Source organism: Sinocyclocheilus grahami, unplaced genomic scaffold (genome assembly GCF_001515645.1).
Source record: "Sinocyclocheilus grahami isolate Dianchi unplaced genomic scaffold, SAMN03320097.WGS_v1.1 scaffold663.1, whole genome shotgun sequence".
Classification (NCBI taxonomy): domain Eukaryota; kingdom Metazoa; phylum Chordata; class Actinopteri; order Cypriniformes; family Cyprinidae; genus Sinocyclocheilus; species Sinocyclocheilus grahami.
The window spans coordinates 116417-135716 of NW_015505842.1; the positions used below are offsets into that span (position 1 = coordinate 116417).

Consider the following 19300-nt stretch of genomic DNA (forward strand, 5'->3'; position numbering starts at 1 on the left):
TCAGGACGCACTGGCCCAGCTAACCAGTCACAACACACACAGGCCCAGCTAACCAATCACAGGACGCACTGGCCCAGCTAACCAGTCACAACACACACAGGCCCAGCTAACCAATCACAGCACGCACTGGCCCAGCTAACCAATCACAACACGCACTGGCCCAGCTAACCAATCACAACACACACTGGCCCAGCTAACCAATCACAGCACATTTCGTATTTCAGAAGGTGGACCTTCATTTGATACAAGAACTATTCGAGCCGTTCATGGCAGACTGGGGAGAGAGGTGTTGTAATAATGTAAAATATGTGAAAAATAATGTGTTTTTCGAACAACCTAGTATGAGAGCCTGTTCTAGTACACCCCCGAAACAAAATCAAGACTTTGTAAAAGAGCACAATAGGACCCCTTTAAGCCAACTTTGCATTATATTTGAAAGTCTGGAAGTAGTTCATTTCCAATAGAAAGCATTAAAGGAGTTGCGTGGACTTCCAATCATATGCAGAATGTTCTAATCTGATTTGAGCTTTGGATACGTTGAACCATTTTAACGTTTGCGTCTAGATTGCAGGAAAACATCTGACCAGATTTGATGTATTAATAATCAAAACTATGAGTGCGAGGAGAGAATTGCAAAAATATTTGCACCATAAAGTTATTCTTTAAACTCCATTTCCATACAATAGGAAGTTATACATCGGAATAATTGTGTCTAATTAGGGCTAAATTACGACAATTTTTAAGAACTGGACAGAATCAAAAATTACTTGCATCTCAGTAAAAAGAGAGTCAGATTCAAACTGTGAACTCACAAGCGAGTTAATCAAAAACATAATTAACTAATATGAAGGTTGTATAAAATACGAAAGGACAGTGCAGCATTTATTCATGGGCACAAAATCTGGCTCGGTTCTACTGCTAAAGATGAGATGTGCAATCGACTCTGAATGAGCAAGATGATCTCTCGTGTCGCTGGTTAGCCTCTGCTCTGTCTGTGCGCGTTCATGTGTTTTGGAGGAGGCGTGGCTTTGGAGAGTGATTTGCAGTGAGGGTGGGATCTTATGCTTTCAAAGGCAGCTTGCTATTGCTAGCCTCTCTGAAATCGCCTATCCTACCTTTAAGGGAGCTTTTACTGAAAACATCCAAAGACACAGTTTTGTACAGCTCCTCATAGGTGCACAATTGTGTTGCATGCATGCCATTGCACAGAAAATGAGTTCCTGTCCCACTTAAACCCAAACGCCGCAACATTGTGACAGAAATAATTAGGGGAAAAAAACTGAACTCTGTGCAGCATGGTCATGAACAGATGACAATATGGTCAGAAACTCCATAGGGACAAGTGCAAAACAAAAGGGAGTGAGGTAAAAATGAAACAGAAGTTTTACACTGCTAATGTCAGACTTAAAGGAAGCTGATGTGAGCCTCAACAGCTACAACGTACAAGAACAACAATTACCTCCACCGCACGGTCATGTGTGCAGTTCAGCACAATGGAAGAACTGTGGGTAACAGAGCACCACACAAGCTCTTACTCTGCTTGGCCCAAACCCAAGATGACTGAACTTAATTAGAGAGTGGATGAGTCAAAAAAGAAACACTCACACACACCACAACACCGCAGGACTGAATGATAATGTTCCTGGGCAGCTGAAATGATCTGAACTTCAAATTTAAAAAAAAAAAAAACATTAAATTCTACACTGAACATGGTTAATAGAGGTTGTAGAAAGACAGCAGTGTAAGAAAAGCTGCACAGAACTGATCAGCTCGTGAATAAAACCCAATGAAATGGCTCCTTTCCTATGCTGATGTTTGGAGAGTGATTTGCAGTGAGGGTGGGATCTTATGCTTTCAAAGGCAGCTTGCTATTGCTAGCCTCTCTGAAATCGCCTATCCTACCTTTAAGGGAGCTTTTACTGAAAACATCCAAAGACACAGTTTTGTACAGCTCCTCATAGGTGCACAATTGTGTTGCATGCACAGAAAATGAGTTCCTGTCCCACTTAAACCCAAACGCCGCAACATTGTGACAGAAATAATTAGGGGAGAAAAACTGAACTCTGTGCAGCATGGTCATGAACAGATGACAAGACAATATGGTCAGAAACTCCATAGGGACAAGTGCAAAACAAAAGGGAGTGAGGTAAAAATGAAACAGAAGTTTTACACTGCTAATGTCAGACTTAAAGGAAGCTGATGTGAGCCTCAACAGCTACAACGTACAAGAACAACAATTACCTCCACCGCACGGTCATGTGTGCAGTTCAGCAAAATGGAAGAACTGTGGGTAACAGAGCACCACACAAGCTCTTACTCTGCTTGGCCCAAACCCAAGATGACTGAACTTAATTAGAGAGTGGATGAGTCAAAAAAGAAACACTGACACACACCACAACACCGCAGGACTGAATGATAATGTTCCTGGGCAGCTGAAATGATCTGAACTTCAAATTAAAAAAAAAAAAACATTAAATTCTACACTGAACATGGTTAATAGAGGTTGTAGAAAGACAGCAGTGTAAGAAAAGCTGCACAGAACTGATCAGCTCGTGAATAAAACCCAATGAAATGGCTCCTTTCCTATGCTGATGCATTTCCTATTAAAACACGAAGCTGGGGTGGGGCACGTCTTCAGCAACCAGTGGTCTCATTACATCTATGAACAATTATTTACTACTTGTTAGTGTCAGGTGGTGTTAGATGGTGGTAACTTCCCATTATAGGGAGCATTTGACAGCATACACCCATAAATGCTACAACATGACTCATCAACATCTTCAGTTTTCCCAGAAGAGGCAGACAGTTTAATGTTAAATATGGTTATCCACTACAGGTTATATTTCTTGTTCACTTTCAGGAAGCACTAAAAGCCACCCAAATTCTTATTTTAGATTTCATGGGGTCTTAACACTAGAGGTCGACCGATATGGGTTTATCACTGGCCGATGCCGATAGAAATCAGGGCAGCTGATGGCCGATATATGATGCCGATTTATTTTTTATTTTTTCATTCATCTCATAAAAGTGAGTTTGAGCAAATAATTATTGCAGGGTAAAAGATAGTAATAGTAGTAGCCTAATTCATAGTAATAATACATGGCTCAAAACAGGTCTGAAGCATGCTTTTTGTTTATGTTTGCTGACAGACACCAGTGTTTCCTACAGACTGCAAATTAATTCTCTGCCAGCAGGAGGTGCTGTTGTAGCGGGAGATATAGCGGTTTCCCCGGTAACGGCTGTAATCTAATAAGAGCTACACTCACAAACGTTACTTTATCAGGGATTACAGGAAAGACGAAAGGAAAATGACATTGAATCTTTTCTGAAGACGGTCGGTTCTTTTCAAATATACATTCATCGCAGCTTCTCGCGATCTCGATTCCATTTCGATTTATCGTGCAGCCCTAGTTGGCATAAAATTAAAATGCACCCTATATATTTTCTAAATGCATGTTATTTATCTTATTGTGAATAATTTACCTATGTATGTTTAAGTACAGTAGCATTCAAAGTAAAGATACTACAGAGATCGAATAAAGTAAATACCTGTGAAATAAGGGTACTTGTCAGACAGTGAACTCAAAGAATTGAGTTCTTTCACAGCTTAATGTACTTTTAATAACTTCCTAATAGGGCTGAACGATTAATCGCAATTGCGATAATATCGCGATATGACAAAACGCTATTTTTTTAACCGCAAGGCTGCGATTACATTCTCGTCACGCGACTCGCGAGAGTAAAGCAGTCTGCAGAGGAAGCATCAACTTGGCACACTACGCATATGCCTGGCCTACAGAAAAGCACACTTTGTTTAATCTATCTAATATTGTGTTGGTCATACTATACAATAGAGATGGTGTCGTCTCGCCCGCCGGTATTTTCCTTACAAATGCTCTGACGCGTGCTTTGTGAACAGCCTTTTAAGTGGTTAAATATACTTGCATTTCAAAATGCTTTTATGACGCGAAATAAATGTACACAGTCAGTTATGTCTTAAAGGATCAAACAGACAGAACAAACCACATCTTATATTTCAAAAGAGATCTGTGCATTAGCGTGAACGCAGCTTATTAGATCTGCCGCTCTCTATGGTGTCATCATAATAATCAACAACAGTAAAGCTGAGAAAGAGAAAAATCACAAACAGCTCTTGAAAGGAAAATGTTCAGATACTCTTAAATACCGAAAGCACTGTTTGTTTATTGCTTGTATGCCTAGTTCCAGACTAAAATAAATGTTTGAGCTGTCTTAACTGAAAGCAACTTGCACTGACATGTCTTAAAATATATCAGTGCCACTGTTTTGTCTCAAGATACACACCAGTAATGTTTTTTTTTCTAAGGCACGTTTAAGCTACTTATATGTCCTAATTAAACTAAGGCCTAATCCTGGCTTAATCTAAGCCCTGTCTTATATTAGTTTATTTAAAATTATTAACATGCAATTGTTTTAATAAAATTTTTTAATGTGTAATTTATTTTTAAAAAGTACTTATAATTACATATGGAATAAAAATAAAAAAAAGTTTTATTAATAAGACTAATCAATAAGAAAAAAATATATAGTTCTGAAATCTGACTGCGACTCCCAGAATACGAATCGAATCGTGAGGTGCTTAAAGATTCCCACCCCTACAATGATTTATTGCTTGTCTTTGTTAAATAATACAGAAGATAAAGAGCTTAAAAAATAAATTGCATATTAAATCGCAATATTGGTAAAAATAAATCGCAATTAGATTATTTTCCAAAATCGTTCAGCCCTACTTCCTAACGTTAAGCACATCCTGCAGTTTAGAAATTGCAGCCTGAATTTTATGACACTCAAGTATGAATGATATATATATATATATATATAAAATCCAACTGTTTGAATCTGTACTGGTTTTTCCATTTTTACCAGTATAGCGCCCACCCCTAATAAATGTACAGAGGTGTAAATATATGCAAGAATACAAACGTGGATGTGAATTCCAGGAAAACGCACTGCTACTGTCCAAGTCCGCATGCTTAACATTGTACAACTAACTTGCTTTTCAAGATTTTCCTCAAACTGCTGCTACGCTATGACAGTAGCTCACCAGAACGACTGAAACCGCTTGTGCATATGCTCTCTATACAATCCCTTTACAGCAATGCCACAAGTGTTGATTTATTATGAATTTCACTTTCATCTTTTAAACTGTCAGTTTTAGTTTATTAAAGGGGTCATATGACGTTGCTAAAAAAGAACATTATTTTGTGTATTTGGTGTAAATGAAATGTGTTTATGCGGTTTAAGGTTAAAAAAACACATTATTTTCCACATACTGTGCATTATTTTTTCTCCTCTAGGCCTGGGCGATAAAACGGTATCGATATTTATCGACGGTACACCTTTTTCGATATCGATAGAAAAAATGTTCGATATAGCGCACGATATACGCACGCATCAGGGAGCGTCATCGAGAGCGAGATGCGGTAAAGATGATGTAAGTGACGTTGTTGTATTTGAATGTTTTGTTGTTAGTCTAGCCCACGAGATGCGCCGCTGTTGTGTTATTCATTCAAAATATTAGAGAAATATAGAAGCTCAATGCGGAGAAGATCTTGATTAGGTTAAAACCCAAACCAAGCCATTCACACAGAACACATATTCAGCACATTTTTTAGACGGACAAATATGACTGCTGCACTCGCTTCTCACGCAAGAGATGTAGCCATGCAAAGTTAAAACAGTTTAAACTTTTAGAAAACACGTCACGAATCTGTGGAGGTTTATTCCTTTTCACTGCGTCTCATATGTTTTTAAATGCAGTCTGTGTGAATGGTGCTTCGGCTCCTTGGATTAAGCAATGCATAAATACATGATGCTGTTTTGTTCTGTTGCGTTGACAATTTAAATGCACTGCATTATTTTGCTCATTGCGCCCTCGGGAGACAATTAGACCTATACAATAATGACCTATTTAATCTGCATATAAAACAAAAGTGATGTTTAATTTTTATTGTGTTTGATTGTTAAAACTAAAAATATTTGTTGTTTGTCTCAAATTGTGTTAATTATAAATACAGTGGTTACATTTTTAAAAAAATTCTATTGCTTTTTGTTTTAAAAAAAGGTTATAAAAAATGTCAGTAATTATCGACATATCGTTGATACATTTTTTTGCTATATCGCCCAGCCCTATTCTCCTCTATGCCCAGTCTTTCTGAAACACGTCGATTTTTACAAAGCTCATCGGTCTGAAAAGCGAGGTGTGCTGTGATTGGCCAGCTATCCAGTGCGTTGTGATTGGCCGAATACCTCAAGCGTGTGACGGAAATGTTACGCCCCTCACCATACTGTGATGCTGTGTCCCGGAGCGACGAGACAAATACATTAAACCCATTATAAACGAGGCATTTGTTACATCCAGTGGGGACATAATTACGGATTATAATGACTTATACTGTCTTTTTACGAGTTGCATCGCGCCTCGTAAACATAAAGCCATGTCTGCATTTGTGATCAGAGAAACTACAAACAACAAGCACTACACTACACTACTCAAAACTCACGTTTGAATCATCAGTGGCAAACTCTTTAAATATGAAAACATACTTACAGTCTGTGAGTCAGAACAGCCGGCATTGTAGTCTACTCTCCCAGGATCAGGAAACAGTCCTCCATAAAATGTGCTGCACACATCTGAATATTTGGGTTGAACTGTTCTGGAACAGTGTTGTAAATACAACTTAACCACTGATTTCTAGTCGTGTCCTCTTTTGGAAGACCAAACAAAGTAGTTTCACTTTCACAACGAAACACACAGCGTCTTCAGGACATGACGGCGGCAGCAACAATACTACAGCGAGAATAAAAGTTACGCCTTCTTTCTTTGCGTGAACATTTGGGCGGCGTTACGCAAATATTTCCACATAGTGATGTAGACATGTGGGGGCGTGTTAGAACGAGCCGTTTTAGGAGGACGTGGACGAGTCTTAACTTTGATAAAGAATATCTCTTTGGGTTTGAGACTTTAGTCTTTGCAACTTTAGGGATCTTCTCTATTCAGGAACAGCTTGTAACACTCCAAAGAGAAAGGAACACTTGAAATCGCGTCATATGACCCCTTTAAAAAATGATTCAGCAAAAATATTGCAGTTTAGTACTGTGTATTGTTATATTGGCACATAACGGATACGACTAAATATTAAGCTGATTTAGTGAACAACAGTGTAATTTTTTTACCATTTTAGGTCTAATATTAAACATTGGATCTATTTGGCTAGAATGTTTTGTTGTTGCGACGGTGGCTTCTCTGATTGAAGAAATAAAAGCGCAATTTTAAGCTGCTTCGGGGCATATACAGAAATAGATTTAGGCCTTTTCTGTGGCTAAAAAAAAATAAAATAACTTTATATTGCCTAGCCGTAGCTTCTACCTTGACTGGGGTCAATAAAAGCCACCAGCGCCCGCGGGAGCACTTACAGAGGTGGTCATATCAGTGATGGCCCATCAGGCCTGACCTTTATGTGGCTTCTCATCACAGCTCTTCACTGCCGCTGTATCAGCCTGAAAGACTACATGAAGGAAATCTAAATCTATTATTCATTAAAATGTCTGAACTATACAATTCAGACAAAGCACACATGAACAAAACACACTAAGAGAGATCCTGTTTGTTTTCGCTTTACATATTCCCGTAAATATATGCTTACAGCTCATAAAAAGATAGGCTAATTAGACTAATTTTGGACGTAAGCCATGCAAAAGTACACGTACAGACGTTTTCAACATCATAAATTCAACTGGCAACCTGCTTTGCCTTCAGTTTCCAATACTAGAGCTGAAATATTGAATTGTGGTCAAGTATATAGGACAGAGCCACCGCACCCTCCTCCCTCTTTCACATCTGAACGTGTTACTGCCTGCAAAGAAACATATTTCACACGCCAATAACAAAAAACATGCTGTTTGATTGACAGGCGCACCCATTAAACATCTACTCAAAGCCGTTTATAATTAATAAAATCATAACTTTTATCAAGTTAAACTAAAAACTTTAATTTCAGTACATGCATAGTTATTATAGCAACATGTGCATTACCATCAAATGCTACTTTTCAGTTCAATTAAACAATGTACGTGCGGCAAACTTTAAGCAAGCTACATATCCACCGTGTAACCTGCGAGACAAATATTTTACAAATAGTAACGCAAATGGCTGCTCGACACACTTAAGGACAAAGTGTATATACACTGGGACACCGCCCTGACAAACTCAAGATATCACGGTTACTATGGCGACGGCATAGCTCATGAATATTCATTTCGAACTGCCGACGTTTCTTGGTCGCCACAGACTGTATAAAAACATGGAGGTAGTGTCCGTGACGTGACGACTTCCGACGAGCCTTTTGAAGCCTAAAAGTGGGCGGAGCCAGCCGTCGCCATCTTTGCAGCGCGTCACTCCCAGATAATCGAAAATGGATAAAGAGGCGGGAGCTGGCGGCTGAAGCCACGCCCACATAGCTCGACGGCGGTGACAGCAGCGGCAATCCACCTGTCACTCAAGTGGCCACGCCCTTAATTATGCAGAACTTTAAGGCTTAATATAATTTAAACGGATGAGTTATAAAAAAATTCACCCCCCTCACAGTTGTCATGAAGGACAAAATTAGCTATATAGACCAAAGCCACTTTTTGTACCAGGCTGTAAACATGTTTTTTTCTGCTGTAAAGTTGGGCGTTTTAACATGGGGAGTCTATGGGACTGACTCGCTTTTGCAGCCCGCCTCTAGCGGCCAGTCGATGAATTACAGATTAAGTCGTTCGTTGGTCGCCTACGGATGCGGTCAATCACGTGACCTAATTAATATACGTATGCCAAGTACAATCCGCTCATTCGCTAACTGTTTCCGCTTTCAGCCAATCAGCTAGACTTACAGGGCGACCGTCATACTGCGTAGTTAATATTCATGAGCCAATTCTTCCCCATAGTAGGAATCATAAATTGGCCTCAGAGAGAAGGAACTAGTAAATACATCGCGCCACTCACACTACACAGTTAGGAAATTAGCCTTATTAATTTTACAACCAATGCAATTTATTTAGTCGCCGTTTATGCCCAAGAAAAATACAGATACAGCAAATTGGCAAAAAAAAAAAATATATATATATATTTTTTTTTCATCGCGAGTCGAGATGAACTTGCATCTTTGCTCCAGGAAGTTCCTCTTCATGTTAGCAAGCTAATGCTGCTAATCGAACATCATTTCCAGCAGGAAGTCAAATAAAAAAAATAATAAAAAGTTAAATACGCTTTCAGCTAGACTCCCAACATTCACAAATCACGAATGCATTCAAAAAACAAGTTCAAAAACTGCTTCCGACTTCTTGGCCCTTTATTCTCAAGTTAATACACCGCCTCAGTGTGTGACCTGATACAGGGTTTACAGCTCACTGCTTATTTCAGGAACACGGCTTGCTTTCTGGATGATTTTAAAAGAGGATCTAAATTGCAACTTCCCCCATGCACGAGGTCAGAAAATATGCACTCTTTTATGAAGCAATCTCGTAGCTTCTGAAAAAAGGCAAAACCTCAGGCTCGTTAACTTTGATGTTCAGACAAGACTAACCTGGGCTGGTCAGGATGTGATCAAATTGATACTGGAGACCCCAAACCCTCCAGTCTGAGCCATAAAAATACATGCACCCATAACTTTCATTAATCGTTTGTAATGCATGTATCAACTTGCTGTCTTGTCAAGCTGCCGTTGCTACAAAAGATGCAAAACTACCGGGAAAAAACGTCAACGCGAGCGAAAATTATGCGATATTTTCTGCATGCGTTGTATGAGATCTTCGTGGTGTTTCTGCGGTGAAATCTTACCGTGGACCTGCGGGTACTGCGAGTCGATAGCTTAGAGAAAGCTTGCCTGACTTCTCAACGGCGCGAGGATGAGGGAGCGGCGAAGCCAGAGAGCGACACACTTCCGGGAATACCGTCGAGCGCGTCACGCTGTCTGCGCATGCGCAGGAACACCCGCTAGTATGGCAAGCCGTTTTAGCATTACCGCTTGTTCTTTTTTCGAACGCAAACGGATCGACGTGGGTAGGAATGAAGAATTCGTGGAGAGAAATGAAGAGTTCAGTCTGAAATTGTTCTTCTAAAATTAGCATTTTTATCAGGCTCCTATGTTTAGGTTCAGTGATTTTATTTTAATGGCAATGTATAGGTCATTTTCTATGTTTCTATCTCTCTATGTAATACACCACGTGACTGCTTCAATTTCATTACATTATACTAATGCGTTAGCATTGTGTCCTTTACTTTATAATGTGTTAGCATTGTTTTTTTAATTAAATATCAAGCTCAAATGAACTTTGCCTATGAAATAACAGGACTGAGGCAGAATTAAAATGGACAGATCGCCGATTTAATTTATGTTTAATTTATTGTACTTATTTTAGCGCCAGTACACCGACACAAATGAATGACGTTGACAATGAGCATTATTTATATACAATAAAATTAAAGAAAGAATGATTTGTAGAACCGGGTGTGAAACCAGCGGCTGTAATGGAACAGCAATTTGGAAGGTGTTATTCAGTTTTATTTTTACAACATAAACAGTGTTGAAAAGCTTAGAGTAATGAACGCTGCAAAGATGGCGACAGCTGGCTCCGCCCACTTTAGGCTTCAAAATGCTCGTCGGGAGTCTACGGGTGACGTCACGGACACTACGTCCATGTTTTTATACAGTCTATGGTCGTAACAGACATCTGCCTAATAAAATGCTATTATTTAAAGTCACCATGAAATCAAAATTGAAAATTCTTATTTTTTAATGGAATACTGTAGTGTTTATTAGAAATAATTTATCCGTGCACGTCATTATTTATTTATTTTTTAATTCATGTGCCCTTGTAATCTTTAATCAAAAACGTTAACCTCCCCGCCCCCTCAAAACGACTCCTCTTCTCTTCCGGTCACGAGCTATGGCGCAAGGGCGGAGCTAGTGACGACAGGGAAAAGCTGAAGCTGATGCTTTACTTTATAGCACTGACACCAGTCATGAGGGGGTATGTTACCCCTAAACATTGAAAAGATATTAGGATATTACGACAACATTACTCTTAGGACATCGCAAACTAATTTTTTTCATGAATATGACTTAACCTGATGGAGGACGCGCTCAGTCATTCTGGCAGTCTCTCTCTCTGGCGCGCTGTTTAGGCATGTTTTGTGCCGTTGATCGTTGTCATCATCCTTAATAAATAAAACATTTATTCATGCTTGGGTGTTGACTGTGAATCCAGTGGAGAGAAATCCCCCACCACTAACTGCAAAATCAAACTGGCATTCAGATCTGCCTCCATTTTGTTAGCAACGCCCCAGCTTCCAACGATCCAATCAATTCCCGAAGGACGAAATCAAGTCCCGCCCTCACATTTCTGATGCCGTTTCACTCAGACATACGTCACGGTAGAGAAAAGACAATCGCAACTTCCGTTTCATGCCGACTTTAAAGTTCTGTAGCGGCAAACAAGAGAAAAAGTTTCAGGACAGCAGCCCGCCCTCTTTTGGGCCAATCAGAAACGAGCGCGAGTCATTTTGAGCCTTTGGATTTGCTGACGTTTCATAAAGGGCGTGGCTTCGGGAGGGGGCGTAAAGTTAAAAATTACTCCACTTACTAATTAGAACCACTGTTGGGAAAAGTTACTTTTAAAAGTAATGCATTACAATAAAGCGTTACTACAATAAAAATTTAAAAAAGTAACCAATTGCATTAGTTACTTTTTGTGGAAGATTAACGAATCACGCTGCTTTTGCATTACTTTGACACCTGGGCTTATTTTATTTTTGATCCCCAAAATTGTTTTTGGCAACTGTAAAGGCCCTTTCACACCAAAAGTGTAAGTAACACAGCTTTTTAAAGGTGTATTGCAAGAAAGAAAAATTTTAACACCCATTTAGACTCTTACAGAAGCATTGCAGCCACTTATTGATTTAAATAAAAGCAAAGCACAAAGTTGCAGACACCTAGTGGCTGACATGAGTAGTGTGCTTATTGCTATGAGATTTATACTCTACTACATTAACTTAAGATTGGCTCCAGTTAGCAGTTCTCTAGTGCGGTGGTTCCCAAACTTTTTGCAGCGTGCACCCCTTTCTAGTGTTTGATACACGTCAAGCACCCCCACCACCTTACTCTGGTTAAACATCACATTTTTTAACGGCATATCCAAACAAATATTCACTGTAGAAAATTTCGGTTACTGAAAGAACATTACTTCCCATAATTTTTAGAGAGATGGATGGGCCTGAGTCCAAAAAAAAACAAAAAACCCAATGTATATACAATGAGGAAGCAGACACATCATGTGGTTACTAAATACTGCAGGTTTTTATTTCAATGACCTACACAAGGATGGTTAAATTAGCCCATCTCTTAAATCCTACAGTACAACCAGGTTTTTTCTCAAAAAGGAAAACGAAAATAAAAACAAAGTAGGTAAAAAACACGAGCACTTTAAAAGGAGAAAAAGATCGGTACACATTTAAATCACTTCTGAAGACGCAAGTGTAAAACAGCCGACATGTTCAAAGCTATTACAATGATGTTGGAACAGCAGGGAATGCAGCTTGACATGTTGGTATTTAGCTGGTATCCATCTGTTTGAAAAACAAAAAGGAAAATGGAGATTACTACCAGCTTTTTTTTCTTCTTAAAACACGCGAAGAACACAAAGATAACGATTTTTACCAACAATTAGTCTCCTCTGTCTCTCCGCATCACCGTAGCGCCATTTTGGAGAATATCCGCTGAACGCAAACTGCATACGCTGTTCTGTGTCAGCCGCGCCACAAGGATACGGTTCCTAAAGCGTACGCTGCTTGCATTTAGCGCATATTCTCCAAAGTGGCGCTACGGTGATGCGGAGAGACACAGAGGAGACAAATTGTTGAATAAAGTCGTTACTTTTGTTTTCTTCGTATACAACGTATTCTCATCGCTTCATAATGTTACGGTTGAACCACTGATGGACAGTCACAAGCCTCCCGGTTTTCATCAAAAATATCTTAAATTGTGTTCCGAAGACGAACGAAGCTTTTAGGGGTTTGGAATGACATGGGGGTAGGTGATTAATGACAACATTTTCATTTTGGGGTGGAGTAACCCTTTAAAGACTCTTCACTGCACAAGTTAATGTAACACCTACCTGAATGTCTGCATCGGACACGCCGAAGTCGAGGTTGGACACGAGGAGCTTTCCTCCGGTTTCCACGCCCGCTCCACCGACGCCGCCGCCTCCACCACCACCTCCAGCATTCGCACTGTAGCCGTTGTCAAACAGGTCATGCTGCCACTTGTCTGGGAGCTGCTTGGGCTGCAACAGATGAGAGAGAACGCACCTGCTGACTTCGGGTCCCCAGTCTGTCACTGACAGTCCACTCGGCTGGGTGTTGGGGCAAGCAGGGGGCTCCACTTCAACAAGGCCAGGGGCACCCAGTGCGCTCGCTGTGATTTCCAGCAATCCCTGCCCACCCCATCACTACAAACAAGTAAACCAATGCAGGACACTGCTGGTAGCTGGTTCGAATTACACTAACTTTACTGGACGCAATTCACTAGATAGAGTGGAGGCAAGTTTAACCCCTCTGGTGGTTGAAAGTTTACATTTTGAATTCTTACTTCATCAGAATGGTACTAAACTTGATGACTTTGAAAGATTGGAGTACATAAAAAGGCTAAATGTGACCCTGGACCACAAAACCAGTCTTAAGTGTCAATTTTTCAAAATATCTGAATAAATAAGCTTTCCATTGGTGTACGGTTTGTTAGGATCGGACAATATTTGGCCGAGATACAATTATTTGAAAATCTGGAATCTGAGGGTGCAAAAAAAATAAATATATATATTCATTCATATTCTAAATATTGAGAAAATCATCTTTAAAGTTGTCCAAATGAAGTTCTTAGCAATGCATATTACTAATCAAATTAAGTTTTGATATATTTACAGTAGGACATTCACAAAATATCTTCATGGAACATGATCTTTACTTAATATCCTAATGATTTTTGGCATAAAATAAAAATCTATAATTTTAACCCATACAATGTATTGTTGGCTATTGCTACAAATATCCCCCAGCGACTTAACACTGCTTTTGTGCTGCAGGCTCACAGTGTGATCTTCATGCTTAAAATAAATAAAAACTAAAATTACCAGTACAGGAAATTAATGGTTAACAGAATTTGAGGGGTAAAACCTACAAAACCAGCCCATATTAACTAGTCTAAAACACAAAGCAACTATGGAATACACAACCCTACATTTTAAATAGATTTCAAATACCTCCACACTAATCTTAAACTTAAACACTTGTAAAAATTCTCCAGTTTTAGTAAAAGCTTATCGTGTAACACCATTAAAAATGCTCAAACATTGATACAAAATAGTACACTTTTTTTTTTGGAAAGTGTCACCTTTAAATGTATCCTATCGGTTTTGACTGCCAAGAATTAAAGCTAAGAAAGCCAGAGGGTTCATTCAAAAGCTTAACCATGCATGATACGCATACGGTCAAAATAACCGGTTACAAGAGTAGGTTAACAAGTTAACTGAGGGTAGCCTATTGTAGTAAACACCACCATCCCCTTAGCAAGCTACCGAGCTACCAGCAGCCCAAGAGTCTCTTGCCGTCCACTCCAAATGAATCCCAGCAGGCCTCCGTTAGGTGGATAGGGGTGTTCCTCTGGTCTCCGGAGAGGAGCAGCACAGCAGTCCAAAACAGGAGCTTAAAACGAGGCTCAGAAGTGTCCATGCTCGGCGTCTGAAGCTGCTTCGGAGCGTCCATTTTGAGCCCACGCCATTTTGACGGGCTTATTATATAAATGCAGCCCTCACTAAAGCTCAAGCTAACAACTAGCGAGGAGGGGGGGTCAAAAGATGGTCACAGTCCATTTATCCCGTACGGCTTCCAACACTATGTAACTATATCTCTGCTTTCAAGGATATTCGAGACCGTGAAACCCCTCCCAAACAAAAGCCGAGCTCCAGCGAGGAACGAAGGGGAGGTGGGCTTTTTTCCCCCCTCGCACAAAAATGTGGACTCTTTAGAATCGCAAGGATGTGCGCTGGATGTTGTCGAACACAAAGAAAGGCTAGGCTGAATGAAAGGCACCAGCCGTCTCCAAAATGGCGTCGACGACCGTAGGACAGCAGATACACACAAGCCGCTCCAGACGCTCACACGGATGCCAAGACAACGGGCTTAGAGAGAGAACACATTATGCACAAAATATATCTAACCAGCTTCTCCGACACACATTCCCAGAGAGGCTCCAGGGGCCCGTGCGGCGAGCTAGCCGCCGTGTTCGCTGGCAGCCTAGAAAGATAAAAACGGGCTTCACCCAGGCATGTGGATGCGCCCGTGATTTTCTCCGCTTTCTCCTACCCTGCTGTACGGCGTAGGTCTGCTTCTTCCGCGGCTCAGGTTCTGGCGGCTCCTCATGGGGCCCGATCCCCCGCCGCGGCCTGCAAAGCCTCCGCCTGTATTTCCGAGCCGCCCGCCGGCGCCAGCACCGCGGCCGCCGCCTGTGCCTCCGCGGCCTCCGCCTCCTCTCCCGCCTCCCCCGCGCTGCCTGTTTTGCTTGATGATATCGTCTAAGGACATATCCATCTTGTCCGCCATCGTCTGGCCTTCGTTAACGCTAAACACTGCCGTTAACTTAAAAACAAACACAGCTCGTATGAAGCGCAACCGCTCGCTCATAAACAAAAGCGGAAACGACGACCAACCGCCGGCGCCATATTTATAGCGGGAACGCTCGTGACGCACGTCGGTGAGAGGAACGCTTCCGGTTTTAATTCCTCAAGTCGAGACTCGCAGCGTTTACTTCATAACAGTGAGATGCTGAGCATTGTGGATTCTCTTAAAAATATTAAGTTAATGTCATTATTTTTTTTGTAAAAGAAAATAACCAGTAGCTTTATATTATAGTAATACAAATTAATCAAGACTATTTGCAAAGAATACACGTAACCAAGTTATAGGCCTACCCTATTCTCTTCTAGTCTTACTTTAATCTTTAATGTATTTGCTTAAGGCTTGTATATGTACCATGTGTGAACTATGCTTTCAACAAAGTTTATTAGCAAAAAATGGGCATATATAACAATGTAACAGATATCGGTGTTCTTTGAATAGTACTTGAAAACATCCTTCACATTCAGACCAAAGGCATTCGTTTTATACATTTTACAGTATTCTGAATTATTTTGATTTGCCCTCATCATGATCATTCATGTCTGAAACATCCAAAAAGCCAACTAATTTCCTTTTATATATACAAATGCCACCGACTTATAAATAAATACGTACCCGCCGTAAACTTCTGAAAAACAGAAACATACATTAGAAGCTTGCGATGTGTTTCATAAGGGCTTTTGAGACGGATCACATCATCTCAGAAAGCCTACAGAGCCGTGAGAATGGGATCATGATATGATCACTTACCTGAACTCCTCTCTAAAGTTAAACATTCCTGTTGTTAAATTTTAAGAGTACACATACAAAAAAAAAACCTACAGGCAACCTCAACATGATAAATGCAATGCAGAGAGTCTGAGATAACATAAAAGTAATCTTTATTTTAATTTTAATTTAAAGGCTGGGAACGAAAGATTTGGAAGTCTACTTAAAGTTCTTGACGGTATCAATTCATAGTTAAAAATGGAGGTACATTTACTAAAAATATCTGCCGAGCCAAACTTACCTGTCCTACCAGACAAAACTCGCTAAATTCTTCTATGAATCAATCAATCTATGAAACTAACTGAACAGTCAGTCGTTCCCCGGCGGGTGATGAACGCGTTTCGAAAAAGGAGTAAATTCCAGGACTGCGTCCCATTGTTTGTGTAGAGTCTGTCCAACAGTTTAAGCATCACTGTTCTTTGCCTTCCCCATTTGTCATCTCCACATCAAAAAATGAAGAAAAATCGAAACCCAAGAAGTAAGAAAAAAAATCCTGAAACAGGTCTTTGTTGTTTTCCCACCTGCAAAAAAAGAAAGAAAAAAAAAAAGAGCCCGGATGAACATGAAAAACAGGGAATGGCCACTCAAACGGCTCTTGAAAATGTAACGCATAAATAGATGTGCAGATCACAGGTCCATGAGGCAGAGAAGAGAGAAGCTTTCTGGACTAAGGTGGCCAAATCTTATTTGTTGGCCAACAGAAGACTGATAGAGTAAAAAGGTCCCAAATGTAAAAGGGAGGACAAAAAACCCCCCCGGCTGGATCAGAAAGAGAGGGCACGGTCTAAGACTTCTTGGAGTCTTGTGTGTTCCGCTTCTTAAGGTCACTCAGGTCCACTGGTATAAAAGCTGCAAGAAAGAAGGGACAAAAAGACGAAGCAAACGGATTTAAAAACACGGCATGGACTTTGTCCGGATGAAAACTGTTACAGACAATTAAACTTACAATGTAGGTTGGGATTTGGGTTTTTCTCCACATACTCCTGTGGTCCGCGATCATTACGTTCACTATTTTGTGGGGATTTAATGTCTCTCAAAACACAAAGCCAAGCTGGAAAGAAAACACAAAAGCCTTACGACAACATGTCTTGAAATCCTGAGTCTTAGTTACAAGGCTCCTAGACTTTTTAACTAACAAATGTACATGATTTGGTTGTACATGATTAAGGATTTTTAAAAATGTAAGGATTGTAAAGATTGTATCCATAAAGAATCCTTTCAAGCCAATGAAATGTTTAAAAGCGGAGCACAAATGTAAATTTCAGTGATGTTCTTAGGCCTGGAAGTCACACTTTTCCAAAGTTAAAATGGTACTCGGCTAAAAGAAAAAAAAAAAAAAAAAAGGTGTGTTTTATGCCTTACTGTCATGGATGAAGCGCACATTTTCTTCATGTGCTGGTGTGAAAAGCTCTCCTGTATTCGTTGGTGATCGAGGGCTGGAAGTCCTCTTGTATGTGTGCATTCTAGGGGTAGAGGAGCTAGGGCGAAAAAAAACAGAAATCAGGGAAAAAGAGAAACTGTACTTAAAGGTGGGGTAAGCAATTTTTAAAAAACGCTTCAGAAAACTGATTCGGGCCGAATAGCAAAACAAACTTTAAATCTGTGTCAATACGTCATGAATAGAACGCAGCAGCCATTTTCTGTCGGGGATTTGTCGTGTCGTGCCGCATCCAGTGTAGACCATAGATATGTAGAGTATATATATATATATATATATATATATATATATATATCTATATCTATGGTGTAGACAGCATCACTGATTATAATATGTTCTATAGTATTTTGTCGTGCCGCGCCACTCGCGTCCGGTGTAGACACGGTGTAACATTGGATTGTTTTGTTTCACAGAACTAATCGTTGCCTGGGTTGCGTACATATGTGTGGCGGAGCTATCAAAATAGGGGCGAGACCCTTTTGGGGGTAGGGGCGTGTTCGTTTTGGTGATTTCAAATGTCAACATTGGCTACCAGATATCTATTACCCCACCTTTAAGTGCCACAAATAATGTGAGCACAAAGTTCTATTTTTGCTACAATTCCAAGAATCTATCTATAAACATACTTGTGGATTTTTCCCCCCTACTTTTTCTCATTTATTTTTAATTCAGTGTTAAAAGGGTATTCCCCCCCAAGTTTTAGTGCTCATAATGTAGACACACCGACACACCAACTGAAACTTGCACCCTGAAACCTGTTTCCCGGAACTATGAAAACTGGTTTCAGGGTGCAGTACTGGTTTCTATTTTAACATATTTTATAATGTAATTTAATCCTGTCGTTAAAGCTGAATTTTCAGCATCATTACTCCAGTCTTCAGTGTCACATGATCCTTCAGAAATCATTCTGATATACTGATTTGATGATCAAGAAACATTTCAGATTATACTCAATGTTGTGCGAACAGTTGCGCTGCTTCATATTTTTGTGGAAACCATGACCACTCAAAAATTTGAGGTAAGATTTTTTTTTAACTTTTATTTTTAATTAGTTTAATTTACAAGATTCACAATAAATCTAGAACAATTTTAACAGAAAAGGATAAAAGAAATCATATATTTAACATATACAGTGGGTACGGAAAGTATTCAGACCCCCTTAAATTTTTCACTCTTTGTTATATTGCAGCCATTTGCTAAAATCATTTAAGTTAATTTTTTTCTCATTAATGTACACACAGCACCCCATATTGACAGAAAAACACAGAATTGTTGACATTTTTGCAGATTTATTAAAAAAGAAAAACTGAAATATCACATGATCCTAAGTATTCAGACCCTTTGCT

At 39.8% G+C, this 19300-nt stretch overlaps 2 protein-coding genes across 2 annotated transcripts in view; both read right to left on the reverse strand.

Annotated features, from left to right (window-relative positions):
* Positions 1–13140: 13140 nt before the first annotated feature.
* Positions 13141–15830, reverse strand: LOC107558876 (THO complex subunit 4-like). Its single transcript, XM_016242570.1, has 2 exons — positions 15437–15830; positions 13141–13362 (listed from the first exon to the last, which is right to left on the reverse strand). Exons 1-2 carry the CDS (start codon positions 15752–15754, stop codon positions 13156–13158), a joined length of 525 nt encoding a protein of 174 aa, XP_016098056.1. The 5' UTR covers positions 15755–15830; the 3' UTR covers positions 13141–13155.
* Positions 15831–16581: 751 nt separating this feature from the next.
* Positions 16582–19300, reverse strand: part of mcrip1 (MAPK regulated corepressor interacting protein 1) — a 12834-nt gene continuing 10115 nt past the window's right edge. Inside the window, exons 3-5 of the mRNA XM_016242559.1 lie at positions 17879–17994; positions 17463–17567; positions 16582–17365 (exon numbers count right to left, since the gene is read on the reverse strand). Coding sequence (XP_016098045.1) covers positions 17301–17365; positions 17463–17567; positions 17879–17994 — 286 coding nt within the window. The 3' untranslated portion in view covers positions 16582–17300. The remainder of the gene's footprint in view (positions 17366–17462; positions 17568–17878; positions 17995–19300) is intronic.